The sequence below is a fragment of the Lissotriton vulgaris genome, chromosome 4_1, assembly GCF_964263255.1.
Source record: "Lissotriton vulgaris chromosome 4_1, aLisVul1.2, whole genome shotgun sequence".
Taxonomy (NCBI): Eukaryota; Metazoa; Chordata; class Amphibia; order Caudata; family Salamandridae; genus Lissotriton; species Lissotriton vulgaris.
Genome location: NC_141691.1, coordinates 1,080,156,020 through 1,080,171,153, shown reverse-complemented (window position 1 = coordinate 1,080,171,153; position 15,134 = coordinate 1,080,156,020). Strand labels below are relative to the sequence as shown.

The 15,134-nt window shown below is 47.6% G+C and overlaps 1 protein-coding gene across 1 annotated transcript in view; it reads right to left on the bottom strand.

Moving 5' to 3' along the window:
- The window catches only part of TRIO (trio Rho guanine nucleotide exchange factor), a 5,246,815-nt gene that overhangs the window by 2,609,170 nt on the left and 2,622,511 nt on the right, over positions 1 to 15,134 (bottom strand). Inside the window, exon 21 of the mRNA XM_086965300.1 lies at positions 13,451 to 13,573. Within this exon, the coding sequence (XP_086821426.1) occupies positions 13,451 to 13,573 (123 nt within the window). The remainder of the gene's footprint in view (positions 1 to 13,450; positions 13,574 to 15,134) is intronic.

The window sequence follows — 15,134 nt, the reverse complement described above, 5'->3', positions numbered from 1 at the left end:
ACCATCACAGCCCTGTTAATCTGTCTAGGAAGGGAGTCTGCTGAAGATGGGGCTGAGACTTGCACAGCCCTACCAACCTTTTCAGGAAGGACATCTTGGATTGGGGCTGTGGCCATCACAGCCCCACTAACCTTTCCATGGAGATTTACCATTTTAGAATGGGTTTCTTGTTCAACCGCAGCCCAGGCTGAGATTTCCAAATCATTCCCTAGTAGAAAATCTACAGGCAAGTTTGTTGAAGCTGCCACTCTCTTTGGGCCAGTGACACCTCCCCAGCTGAGATTTACTACTGCCATGGGATGATTGGTCTGCACTCCATCAATATTGGTCACCTGGTATGTGGCACTAGGTAAAAGTTGCCTTGAGGGGACTAGATTCTCAGTCACCATAATGATGCTAGCCCCTGTGTCTCTATAGGCCTCAACTTTCTGACCATTGATGTGGGGCTCCTGTCTGTACTTGCTCAAAGTGTTTGGGCAAGCAGTGAAGTTGGCAATCCCCATGCCATTTTCACAGACAAGAGTAGCTGTAGTAGGGGACCTGGTTAGACCAGAGCCCACCTGAGCTCCAAAAGTAAACCCTGACAAATTCTTGAGGGTGCTCCCACCACCTGGGGGATTACTACTAGTAGTAACAGGAGGTGTTGGAGTGTTACTTGGTGGAATATTTTCTTTATTGCTATTCTTTGGACAACAGCTATCTGTTTTCCAATGGCCAGTCTGCTTACAGGCATAGCAGTAAGGTTTCTTCTGGGTAGAGGAAGTGTTTTGGGACCCACCCCCATCCTTGGAGTTTTGGGGCCCTGGGGAAGTCTTGTCTTTAGATTTATCCCCACCTTTCTCTTGAGCCTTGGAATTATCCTTTGTTTGGTCATTACCCTGATTCTTAAGCCTAATCCTGGTTCTGACCCATTTGTCTGCCCTCTTACCCAATTCTTGTGGAGAGGCCAGATCTGAGTCCACCAGGTGCTGGTGCAAAAGCTGGTTTTGGCAATTACTAAGGATCTGCTTGCTCATAACCAAATTATACAATCCTGTATAGTCATGTACTTTGCTGCCAAGTAGCCAACCTTCGAGATCCTTTGTAGCACAATCTACAAAATCAGTCCAGTCCTGAGTCTGAGCTTTTTGGGTATCTCTGAACAACAACCTGTATTGCTCAGTGGTTAGGCCAAACCCATCAATAAGAGCACTCTTCAGGACAATGTAGTTTTTAGCATCCTCAGGTCTAACACTGAGGAGCTTATCTCTCCCTTTCTCAGAAAAGGAGTACCATAAGATTGCAGCCCACTGTTCTTGAGGAACCTGCTGTACCATGCAGGCTCTCTCCAGAGCAGTCATCCATTTGTGGATGTCATCCCCTTCCTTGTAGGTGGGCACAATCTTGGTCAGGTTTCTATTGTCATAGGACCTGTCTTTCTCTTTAGGAATAATGCTGCCACCAGTGGGTCTCCCCACACAGTCTTTGTTTCCTTGCTAAAGCAAGTTTAGCTTGGGCCAGGGCTATCTCTTCCCTCTCTATCTGGAGTTTGACAGCTCTCATCCTGGCCATGTGCTCTTTTCTCTGGGGGGGAAGTCATTCCCCTTTGAGATTCCCTTGAGGCACTAGAAAGGTGAGATTCCCTGGAACGAGATCTCTCTCTTCTATTGCCTGGGAGAATTATGTTATGGGACCTGGGGAGGTGCTGGCCCTCTCCATTCCCATGTAGGTCCAAGTTGGCTTGGTTAAGCCTTCCAACTGGTACCTGGATATCCCCTTGATCCTGATCTGACTCTTCACCTTCTGATTCAGGGTCCACCTCCTCATCTACTACCTCTGGGGTGGTGTTCTCAGTATCCGGGGGGTTCACTCCTTCTCCTGAACTACCTGAGGGAACTGCACTAGCTTTCTCAAGATCATCCTTCTCTAGGATGGCTATCAGGACAGAAATGGTGGGGTTGTGACCCCTTTTCAGCTTCCTTGCAGTGCACAAGGCAGTCAAGTCCTTGAAGCTGAGTTTGTCATAGCTGGAAGGTGCTTTGGTAAGGTCACCTACCACAGGCAGAGCAATGGGTTGCTCACCTGTGCCAGACATGACTCTAGTGAGGTGTAAGTGATGCACTTACCTACACTAAGTGTTTTCCTACTGTACCTTGCTAGTGAGTTGTAGGCAGGGTGTGCTAAGCCCTTTGATCTACAACTACTAAGTTCAGTAGAACTTAAATATGTAAGCTTTGTTTATATGTACCTATGGTACTTAATGTGATCTTTCAATTTGATAAAAAGATTGCAATGGTAAAACAACAGGAAGCTCAAATCCCAACCGCTGCACACCAATGTGAGAAGCTGGCCTGATGTTTGATGTCTCCAATTCTGGGGGCACCTTGTATCAGTCCAAACAATCCCTTATGGTGGTGGTTGTAAGTCAACCTTAAAAGACAAGCTATCCTAAGGGTAGCATGGACTAAGCAGCCTTCAGGCTAAACTCAAGAGGGCAAGTGAAGCCAGCTGTTTTACCATATGCAATCCTGTAATACCAAATGAAAGGACACCACACGAGTTATATATTATAAAAATATATGTATTTATTACTAGAATAATCCTCTGTACTCTTTAGGAGTATAGAAGCACAAGCGTTTAAACAAAAGCACAGTTTTACATATGAAAGTTGCACGTTTATGGATGAGGCATTTGAGGTATTAAAGAAAGTATTCACTACGGCTCCGGTACTGAGACACCCTCACTTGGAGGCACCATTCATAGTGGAAGCGGATGCATCCGACGTGTCCATAGGCGCTGTTCTTTCCCAAAGGGATAAGGAGACGGGCCGACTGCACCCAGTGGCATACCTGTCCAAGAAACTAGACTCAGCAGATTGCAACTACACCATAGCGGAGAAGGAACTCCTATCCATAAAAAAGGCTTTTCAAGAATGGAGACTGTATCTGTTGGGAGCCAGTCATCCGGTCACGGTATATACCGATCACCGTAATCTGCAATACATGCAGTCGGCACGTCATCTCACCCAGCGACAGATGAGGTGGACTCTCTTCTTTGCGGAATATGATTTCCGCATTACGTTCCGACCCGGAGTAGACAATCGCAAGGCAGACGCCTTGTCTCGACAGGAAAGCACCGAGGACCAGGAACGTCATGCACCTATGGCTATCATTCCAAAGGAAAAAGTGATATGCATGGTGACCGCTGAAGAGTTCCTGAGAGAGATCCACAAGAGCCATTCACAAGAATGATGGGCGATCTGGGCTGGGAGGTTGGAAGGACGAACAGTAAGGGACGGACTTCTATTCTTTAAGGACAAGCTATTTTTGCCTACCCAGGTGCTAAAAAAGAAGGCGTTTCGTTGGTGTCACCATTCCCCCTTAGCTAGTCATCCGGGGATACAGAAAACCACAGAGCTGTTACAGAGACACTTTTGGTGGAGGTCCATGACTGTCCAGGCCAAGAAATGGGTGTTGGAGTGTGAGACTTGTGCTAGAGGGAAATCGGACCACACTAAAGCCAGAGGGAAACTCATGCCTATGCCCACTCCGCCTTATCCGTGGCACACCATCAGTCTCAACTTCATCACGGGGCTGCCCACAGAAATGGGCAAGTCAGAGGTGCTGGTAGTGGTCGACAGCCTGACCAAGATGGGTCACTTTGTGCCTTGTAGAAACCTACCCACTGCTGGTCAGACAGCCCAGTTGTTGTTGAGCAAAGTAGTTCGTCTTCATGGACTGCCAACGGTGATAGTATCAGACAGAGGCCCACAGTTCGTGGCTAGCTTCTGGAAAACATGGTGCAAGGCACCACAGACCGAGGCGGCGGTGTCCACTTCGTTTCACCCTCAAACGGATGGGCAAACAGAGAGGCTCAACCAGACGCTAAAGAAGTACTTAAGATGTTACTCAGAGGATGCCAGAGAATCCTGGGTCTCATTTCTGTGGTTGGCCGAGCTCTCATACAATAACGCGGTACATAGTTCCATTGGTGTCTCTCCGTTTATGGCCAACTTTGGGTATGCAGCAAAGATCCTTCCAGTGGCCGTCCCGGCGGTGGTGGGGGATCAACCGACGGCCCAGGCCCGCATTGAAGCTCTGTTGCAAGTGCATTAAAAACTAACAGGACACCTGCAGAAGGCAAAGCAGGACTACAAAAAATGGGGGGATTGACTGAGGGTGGAAGGGCATGATTACAAGGTGGGAGAGCGAGTATGGCTGTCCACGAAAAACATCCGGTTCAAGCTCCAGAGCGTATTTCATCCTCGGTTTATTGGTCCATAGGAAGTGGTGAGGAAACTCAACCCGGTGGCTTACAAACTCTGCTTGCCGGGGAGCCTGAGAATACACCCGGTGTTCCACTGCAGCTTGTTGAAGCCGGCAGGACCAGCGAAGAGGAGGGCTCCTCCTCCGATTCTCACGAATGATGGTGTGGAGTACGAGGTGAGGAGGATTCTGGACTCGCAATACCGACGGGGGCGTTTGTGGTTCCTGGTGTCGTGGATGGGGTATTCTGAGGAGGAAGATTCCTGGGAGCCCAGCAATGATGTGCATGCCCCGTTTGCTGTTCGCTCCTTCTACAAGAGGTTTCCTGGGAAACCGGGCTCTAAGAGGCGCAGGGAAGGGGGCCTACTGTCAAGATCCAGCTGATTGTGCCTGCTGAGAGTAAAGGACTACAAGTCCCAGAAGGCTCAGCGAGGAGGCGCGGTTAAAAAGAACTAACGCGCACTTCCGCGCATGCGTAATACTGTGTTTGTGGGCGGTTCGCTTTGGAGAAAGAAACCAGGACGTCATGAGCTGGCGTTTAATCGTTGTTCTGTGTTTGGGGCGAGGATTCACCCAAAGCGGAACCAGAGCAAGCTGAAGCCCGACTACTGTCAGGTAGGGAGAGAGGAGTCGGTACGCGGCTCCGTCTCTCGAGTCTACCGCATCTTTGTGGAACTGAGTTCTAACATCACAAGGGGACTTCCGTGAAATAACGGAGAATTTCCCAACTGCTCCGCTTCTAGGTAGAGAAGTGCTGGCGGCTGAAGAGCATTTTCCAGACCTCGGAAGGCTGCGCGGGCTTAAAGTAACTGGGGTGCATTGACAACGTTCTTGTATAATACAGCGTGTTGATATCCCCGTGAGGAGGAGCGCTGCTAGTCATTGAGTGTTTCGGATTAGGTAATTGGACAGCGTGTTGATACCCCCGAGAGGAGGAGCACTGAGAAGGCAGAAAAAGGGCGGCGGTTGTTCTATGCCGTGGAAGCCATAAAACGTTTATGCACAGTGGCTTTTGAAGAGGGCTTTGTAAGAATAGTGGTGTAACTACGAGACTTCCTTTCTGGAAATTCTCGATAAACATATCTTCTAATGACTTGATCAGGGGGTTATTGTGGAGAATCTTGTTTTCTGACCTGAGGAGGCAGGGGTTTCTTTCCTCCAGTTGGCGAGGAGATACGAGTTCCATGGTTTGTTTACTTTGCAAGAGGATCTGAATTTGAAGGTACTTAGGGTTTAGTGAGACCTAATGAGAGTAGACGTTTGGGTGTATGTGGTATGTTAATGTTGTCTGCTTATGTATTACAGATCCTTTGTCCCTGCAGTCCCTTCCCGTCCTATATCCCCTGCCTGATCTGACTAGAACTCAGTGTCTTTCAGTCTGAGTTCGGAACGATCTGGAAGCGGAACCATTATAGCATCATCCTGACCCTGAGGAGTTTGAGGAACCTGACACTATGTACAGGAATTGTAAATGTACAGGAATTTATATAGCGCAAATCACCGAGCGGTTTCTAAGCGCTTGCTTAGGGAACCCGTCCTGGTATTCCCCTGTGAGATAACCCCGGAAGGGTATCCGCAAGGTGAAAGCCAGGCATCCCGCCGCGAGGGGCCGTTGTGGAGATTAAGCAAGCTATTGCCCAGAGTCGCAGAGTGTGAACCCGTGAATCGAGTAGGCACCGGAGCGAGAATTGTCGAGTCCATGGACATTTTAGGACTCAAGACCCCGCCGAGCCGGGAATTGAACCCTGGTCACTGGCTGACCTCTGCTTCCAGGTCTGCCTCCTCTAACCAGTGAGCCACACTTCTCCACTATATGCATGCGCTGTCAATACTGATGGAATGTGTACTTGTCTAATGCCATATGTTGCTTATGTGCGCACGCATATCCCACTCTCGGACAGTGGCGTTCAAGTCAGCATGGTCCGAAGCCTGTGCCTCCGCCAATGCCGATTTCTCTACCTCGAGGCCCTGTTGCAATTGCCTACGGACTACACGTCAGCCCCATACCGGCCCCTTGGACCCCGGCTTTCAGTGCCTCCCATTTTGTGGCTCTATTGGTGCTTGCCCCCTCGCAATTAATTGTCATATAGTCAGTCAGGATATGTTCTCCTTTTCTAACCGGATCTTCTAAGCTATCTGACGGCATTTGCCATGTACTATGAAGGTGGGCAGAGGGGCCACAGCGGACAATGCAGCTAATTGGGGAGTGATCAGAGAGGAAACGGGCTAAGTGGGTCACTTCAACATTTAGGCCAGCCTCGGTCTCAGAGACTAAAACCCTGTCCGGGCTACTGTATGTGTTACGAAAGGAAGATTGGCAAGTTTACAGCCTCTGAGTCAGGTGTATATCTCGCCATATAGCCCGTATTGCTAGGTTTCTTGGAGTCTCTCAGTCATCCGTGGCTTGGTGCCTTGTCGGGGAGGGTGCCTATCCAGGCCAGGGTCTAGTACACAGTTTAAATCAGTCACCCAGAGAAGCGGGGCATCTAGGTCTGTCGTGAGAGCGTCTTGTATGGACAGACAAAAGTCCGGGTCATCTATGTTTGGTGCGTAGATGTTCAGGATAAACATATCTCGTATGTCTAATTTTGCCCTGCACGTGCGTATCCCTCATACTCAACATATGCTGCATACAATAACTGATAACAAATAATGTAAACTATGCCAAGTTCCCCCACCCCTCCCACAGACAAATGCTTGTGCCAGGGGCGGAGAGGAAACTAAGGCTCTGTGCGCTCCCTCCACTGCAAATTACTTGGAAAGGCCTTTTGGGCATAGCTGAGTACATATCCATTGCTCCAGAAAATGTTTGGTCTAGCCGCGGACATCTTGGCCACCTATTGCTTAAGTGACGCCATCTCTCCTTGTAAGTTCAGTATGTCCCCCTTGGCGAGTGGTCACTTTGTCTGCTACTTTATGTAACCCGGCCCTCAACTGAGGGAAGTGAGAAGCGGTTACAACAAACACAGCCGCCTGGCAAAAAACTGCCCAGTTCAGAATACAACTGGATGGAGCCAAAAATAGACCTAAAAAACTCTTTGAGATCAACCATCTAACCAGTCTTTTTACCAGAACCCTGCTCCGGTATCCCCGCTCCCCAGTGGTGATGGTTTCACAGCTCATTTCTCCGAAAAAAAAAGGAAAATTGAACTGGTGCTATTACCTGCCACCCTATCATTGTCATCTAAAGTCAAAGTCAAAGTCAAAGTCAAATAATTTATATAGCGCGCTACATACCCATAGGGTCTCAAGGCGCTAGAGGAAGGGAGGGGAATTACTTATCGAATTTCCAAGTTTTAAGTTGCTTTCTGAATGCTGGGTGGTTCTGAGTGAGGCGAAGGTGAGTGAGAAGTGAGTTCCAGGTTTTAGCTGCCAGGTAGGAGAAGGATCTTCCTCCCATGGTGGTTTTGTTGATGCGAGGTACGCCAGCAAGGGCTTGGTTGGAGGAGCGTAGTTGACGGGAGGGGGTGTAGAAGGAAAGTCGTGTGTTGAGGCATTCAGGTCCAAGTTCGTAGAGTGCTTTGTGTGCGTGGGTTAGGAGGCGGAATGTTATCCTCTTATTGACGGGGAGCCAGTGGAGGTTTTTCAGGTGACTCGAAATGTGGTCGTTACGAGGGATGTCTAGTATGAGTCTGGCTGATGCGTTCTGGATGCGTTGGAGTTTTTTCTGAAGTTTTGCGGTGGTACCGGCGTATAGGGTGTTACCGTAGTCCAGGCGGCTCGTGACCAGTGCGTGGGTGACCGTTTTTCTAGTTTCGTTGGGGAGCCAGCGAAATGTTGTTTTGAGCATGCGAAGAATGTTGAAGCAAGATGATGTAACGGCGTTGACTTGTCTGTTCATCGAGAGTGAGGAGTCCAGGATGACGCCCAGGTTCCGTGCATGGTCCGTCGGGATGGGTGCTCTTCCAAGGGCCTCTGGCCACCAGGAGTCATCCCAGGCGGAGGGGGAGGTACCTAGGATAAGGACTTCTGTTTTGTCTGAGTTCAGTTTCAGACGGCTGTGCTTCATCCACTCGGCTACTTCTTTCATTCCTTCATGTAGGTTGGTTTTGGCGGTGTTCGGGTCTTTGGTGAGTGAGAGGATCAGTTGAGTGTCATCAGCGTAGGAGATGATGTTGAGGTTGTGTTGGCGTGCGATGGTCGCGAGGGGGCTCATGTATACGTTGAAGAGGGTGGGGCTGAGTGAAGATCCTTGTGGCACGCCGCAAATGACTTCAGTGGCTTCAGACTTGAATGGTGGAAGGCGGACTCTCTGAGTTCTTCCGGTAAGGAAGGAGGTGATCCATTCCAGTGCTTTTCCTTGGATTCCGATGTTTCTGAGGCGTTGTAGGAGGGTGCTATGGCAGACTGTGTCGAAGGCTGTGGAGAGGTCGAGGAGGATGAGGGCGACTGTGTCTCCATTGTCCAGTAGTGTTCGAATGTCGTCTGTTGCTGCGATGAGTGCGGTCTCAGTGCTGTGTTTGGCTCGGAAGCCGGACTGTGAGGAGTCGAGGGATTTGTTGGTTTCGAGGAAGGCGGCGAGCTGGTTGTTGACAGCTTTCTCAATGACTTTGGCCGGGAATGGAAGGAGCGAGATGGGGCAGTAATTTTTGAGTTCGGTGGGGTCAGCTGTGGGTTTTTTCAGAAGGGCGCTGAGTTCGGCGTGTTTTCAGCTTTCCGGGAAGGTGGCGGAGTTGAGGGAGCAGTTGATGACGTCTCAGAGGTGTGGTGCTATGATGGAGTCTGCTTTGTTGAAGATATGGTGAGGGCATGGGTCTGTAGGGGATCCTGAGTGAATGGAGTTCATCAAGCGGATGGTGTCCTCAGTGGAGATTGGGTTCCATTCATTAAGGATGTTCAAGGGGGGTGAGGGTACGGCAGAAGGTTGAGAGGGTAGGTCTCCAGGTTGGTTGTCGAAGCTGTTGTGGATGTCTGCGATTTTGTTGTGGAAGAACGAGGCTAGGGAGTCGCAAAGGGTTTGGGAGGGGGTGATGTCGTTGGAGTTGGCTGAGGGGTTGGTAAATTCTTTGACGATGGTGAATAATTCCTTGCTGTTGTGAGCGTTGTTGTCTAGTCGGTCTTTAAGTGCAGCTTTCTTGGCAGTCCGGATCAGTTGGTGGTGTGTGCGGGTAGCGTTTTTGAAGGCGTCCTTGGTGCTGGTGTTTGGGTCTTTTTTCCAGGACTTTTCAAGGGAGCGACAGAGTTTCTTGGATTTCTTAAGATCATCGTTGAACCAGGAAGCGTTTTTGCTGCCTAGTTTGAGTTGCCGTTTTTTCAAAGGTGCTAGGTTGTCGGCGCTGTTGGTTAGCCATTGATTGAGGTTAGTGGCTGCTTGGTTGGGGTTCGAAGAGTGGGTAGGGGGGTTTTGAAGAAGCGATGAGGAGATCTGGTCGATGGTGATTTTGTTCCAGTTTCTACGCAGAGTAGGTTGAGAATGAAGGAGATATGCTTGCTAGAAGTGAAGATGGGGTCGAGTGTGTGACCTGCGTAGTGGGTGGGGGTGTTAACAAGTTGTTTGAGTCCAAGGTTGGCGAGATTGTCCAGTAGGGTGGAGGCGTTGCTGTCGTTGCTCTTTTCCAGGTGAAAATTGAGGTCTCCCAGTAGAATGTAGTCCTCGGAGGGGAGGGCGTGTGGGGAGATAAAGTCAATGATGTCATCACTGAATTGTGCTCGGGGGCCAGGTGGCCTGTAGAGGAGGGTGCCTCTGAGTGTGGTCTTGGGGTCTGTGTGGATCTGGAAGTGAAGATGTTCGGCGCTAGCGAGGTTGACGTCAGAGCTGGTTGAGATGCGGATGGAATTCTTATGGACGATGGCAATGCCTCCTCCTGTTTGCTTGATGCGGTCCTTTCGGATGATCTTGTAGCCTTCCGGGATGGCAATGGTGATGTCTGGGGCTGAGGAGGCGTTCCTCCATGTTTCAGTTAGGAAGGCGACGTCCGGAGAGATGGTGTCTAGTAGATTCCAGAGGTCGATGGCGTGTCTGTGGACTGAGCGGGTGTTGAGCAGGATGCATTTTAGGTGGTTGGTGTCGGATCTCTGTTTGGTGTTAGTGGAAGAGGAGTTGGTCTTGGTGCAGTCATACTTCCAGGAGTTGCATGAGAATGGTCCATGGGTGTGTCCGGGAGCGACTTGGGTGCAGGTGGAGATTCGGCCTGGGTTAAGGGCTAAAAGGGTGGATGCGTCGTATGTAATGCGGGTGGGGTGGGTGGGGCGAGGGCCAGGGGGTCTGGCGCTGGGCGCGGTCCAGGCGCAGACGGGCGTAGACGGGCTTACCTTTGGCGCACCTTCGGCGCGACCGCTGCGCGTGACCGCTGCGCGCAAATGCATCTGTCATATATGGATAGTGGAGGGGGAGGGGCGAGGGAGGAGCAGCTGGGAGGCGGGTGCGTGGTGTAGGGGGCGGACTCCGGCCACAACAACAACAACACAAGTAATGGCGGCTCAAAGGGAATAGCAGACCGGGTTGGGGAGATAGAGTTAATTAATTATTCTGTGGTGGGTAGCGGGGCGCAGAACAGTCAAGCAGACAAACAAAGCGCAATTTCTATCGAGCAAAGGCACTGTAAATCAATGTTTCAATCAATGCAGGTACTGTAGCAGCGCTAACGATACCCAGCAAATTCTATCGAGCAAATTCTATCAATCAATGCAGGCACTGTAGCAGCGCTAACGATACCCAGCCAGCGTGTTCAGGAAAGAGCAGGGCAGGAGGGAGCGACCGTATCCAACAGAGTCAGGACAGGATCAGCGTCACCCACAGGATCAGGTGAGGTAGTAGAACCCACGACAATATACTCACCTTGGTTGGTACAAAAACAAACCCCTCTTGGAGCTGTTTTCTCCTACCAGACGGCAATGAGCTACTGCACAACATGGTATCCATCAAACCATACAATCATTTTGGTGATCCCTTACCCGCCAAGCTCTATAAAGATTTCAGCTCAGCCATTCTCCCTATCTGGTCCAGGATCATTAATGAATCCCTCTTACAGGGAAAGATTCCGGACTGCCTAAAAGTTGGGCAAGTAACTACCATTCCTAAGAAGCCTACCGCAGATCCAAACAACTTTTGACCTATTACCAGCAGTATGACCATAGCTAAATTGCTTGAAAAATGCATACATTCACAACTCTGCAAACACATTCAGAAATATCAACTCCTTGACCCTCATAAGCGAGGATTCAGATCAAGGCACAGTACTGAAACGGTACTAACGCACATTGTTGATGACTTCGTGAGAGCCCTTGACCAAAGTGTACCTTGTCTCCTGATCCTACTGGACTTTTCCTCAGCATTCGATACCATCAAACATGAAAACCTGATTGATCTCCTTCAATATAGGATAATACTCTCAGGACCGGTCCTAAACTGGTTTGCCTCCTTCCTGCACAACCGCATGCAAAGGATCAAAGTTAATCATGCCCTCGCTTCCAGTACCCCAAGGTTCTGCCCTCTCGCCCATTCTCTTCAACCTCTTTATGGAACCTCTTGTGGCCATTCTGAACCGAGCGAACATTCAATACCACACGTATGCGGATGACACGCAATTATACCTGAAGATCTCTTTGCAAGAGAACATAAAAACATTAAATGCTACACTTACCCAAACTCATCAATGGATAGCTCAGAACCATCTCCTACTAAATACACTCAAAACAGAATTTCTTTTGATCACCCCACCTAATCACTCGGCTCCTACCCTTGACTGGATTAAACACCTAACTGCTGTAAACTGCACACCTCATGTTGTGGACTCTGCCAAATCACTAGGTATCACCTTGGATAAACACTTAAACATGCAAGCACACATTAGTGCTACTACTAGGGGAGCCAATTACCAACTCAACACACTAAAGAAAATCAAACCTTTCCTCCCTCCCGAAGATCTCTGATTATCCCTAGGTTGGAATATGGGCATGGTGACCCTCGCTGGACTACCCAAAGCTAGCTTGGCCCCACTCAGAGCTACCTTGAACGCATGGGCTACACTTATAACGGGCTCGAGAAAATATGATCACATATCCCCTGACCTGCTGCAACTAAATTGGCTATCTATTGAAGCTAGAATCTGACTTAAGATAGCTTGTCTGACTCATAAAGCCATACAATACAATACCCCGTACTACCTAGTAAATAAGCTTGAGCTATCAGGCTCCAGTTTATAACCAGTGTCCATTTTTTCACCCTCTGAGACTAATGAACGCCACTATCCTTTAATACTGAGACGGTAACCTTGTGCTGCCGATTATTTTTATTCACATTGTTCTATGTCATTTATTTGCACTGTAAGATATTAGCACTTGTACACAGACTGCACCAATTTTAAATTATAGGTAAACCTGCAGGTTCCAGTCTGCTTCAGCACATATATTTTTATTATCTATTCTCTCATTTCTTTTTCTTGTTCTACAGCAAGTAACGAGTCAACAGTTTGAACTTCGCAAAGGTTGAGTCTGCTAGTAGTTCCATCTTACGTGGGTGGGGAGAGGATGCCAATGATGAAGCATGACACTATAATGTGTGTGAGGCATCCTCTTCCACTAAAGATGGCCTCCTTGGTTTGAAGGGTCTTATGTAACCTGTAGTAGGTAGCATCTGAACCAATCATTAGGTCCACACTCATTGTTTTGGTAAGGCAACCCACTTCATTTGGAGCTTAGACCCTACCAGAAAAAAACTTTGAGATAAAGATTTTTTATCATTGCAGCCTAATATTTTGACTATCAACTCCCAACATTCCATGAAGGCTCCACATTCTAATTAAAATCGGAAATATTTAACCTGCTGTTCTGTCAACTTACGATGGTACTGGGAGCGACGCTGGTATGGAGAGTCACCCATTCTCTCAAAAGAAGTATAACAACAATCAACTCTGCTTCATAGGACCTTTATCTGATCACTAATTGAATCATTGGCTGTGTTGTGATATAATTTAGGTTGTGGAGTCACCATGTCTGGTCCTGTGAGCACCCAAAAACATGCTCTGTAGGTGGTGCACGGAAAAGGTGCTGATTTGTTTTCAAAGGGTATTTCATTAAAAAAAACTGGACTGCATAATGAACAGCATGATATTCTATGACATACTTGTTAAAATTAACACTTACTTCATTTTAAAGTCACTGAAATGCACTTAAGTAGGCATTAGCTTAAGCTTGGCTAAGTACATACCAGACATTAAATTAGCTTAAAGATTGCAAACATTTAATTGTTGTTAAGTTACTTCTACCTTGGCCGTGATCTGAAACTCCTCATGTTCTTTAAGAAGTTCTTGTGTGTGTTGAATACTGGACCCAGTTGAGGTATGCGTGGACAAATAGAACTGTCCGTTATCATTGATCCATTCCAAGGCCTAAATGTGTAACAAGAGAAAAAATGGGGTAGATGAAAGAAGCAAAGTTAAACAAAAATAGATATGTTTAGATATGCAGGTCTTTGGTAGCATTAAATATAGGATACTGGCAATCTCTTACTCAAAACTGAGAACATAACAGAATGGCCCTCTAGATTTATTTACTTAATGGTCAAATGTTTCTATATATTATCTGGCCTCAGAGTTTTTAAACAAAGAGAAGGCTTAAGCAAAATATGTTACAAATTACATACGTAAGTGCATCGTGTGTTCCCTATAAATATATGAAGGCATAAAGCCTTCTAACAACTGATTAGCTTATTCTCAAAACGCTCTTCACGAGGTAATGCATTCTAAGCATTCACCCGAAAAGACACAATGACTGAATCCAATTTAATAGCAAGTGTTAGAAATGGAATCTCTGGTTGGCTAAGGCTTGCGCCAAAGCCAGGCACAGACCACCACTCTAGTCAGGCTAGGGAGTTACACCCCAAAGATAACCCCTGCTCACCCTCTTGGGAGCTTGGCACGAGCAGTCAGGCTTATCCCAGTGCGTTTACGCAACAAACACACACAGCAACAACATACTAAGCACACCACAAAAAGAACTCCACACAAGTTTAAATATAAAAATAGCCTTTGTATTATCATAAAACATATTAGGATAGTAATCACACAATATACACTGTGCTAACTGGCACTGGGCAATATTTACAGGGGATATATACACATGACAGGTCCACGTGGGCCACTGTTATGTTTTTAATACTTATAGAGCACGTGATTACCCTAGGGTGTCCTGGCGCTAAGTACTGATTGCCTGAGAAACAAAACATCAAGCCTAATAGTAAGAGAAAAGCGATGTCTTAAGGCCCCTGCAAAAAGATATTAGACCTGGAGAATTTCTAAGTTGGAACGGAATTCAGAATCATCACTTAGTAAAGATAATAAATGTAGACATATACTAAACGTAGAACACAACCAGTAATTACTGGCAACACTATACTCAGCATCACCCTGTAACATAAATCATATCATGCACAGTATCACATTAGGCGAGAAATATATTCTGCGCCAACCTCATAAGCCTAAACATATTAGACCATAACCTCCTAAGCATAACTCACATTAGGAAATACTCTTACTAACATAAACCGCAGTAGGGAATAACTCATACCTAAACCACAGAAGAGAATATTCTCGCATGCATAAACCACAGTATGTAAATAACCTCATACCTGAACCACAGTAGACGATAACTCAAACTTGAACATAGTACATAAAAACACATTTAGAGGCATAAATCAGGGTGCATAAAACAGTACATGAATTACATTTCCTGCGCGCCTACATAAATCACATTAGGGCCTGGTGCCCTATTAACCCAACAGTTCCCCTGGCCAACTGTCCTTCTCAAAAGTCATGGGTGCGCAATTGCGCAGACCTAAACGTTGCAGCTGGCACTAGGTGCTGCGCAGCTGTGAATGTATGGGGCAAAGGAGTGCATCTCACTCCTAACTCAATCACAAATGTCCCCAAAGAAAGAATGGCCTAAACGTTG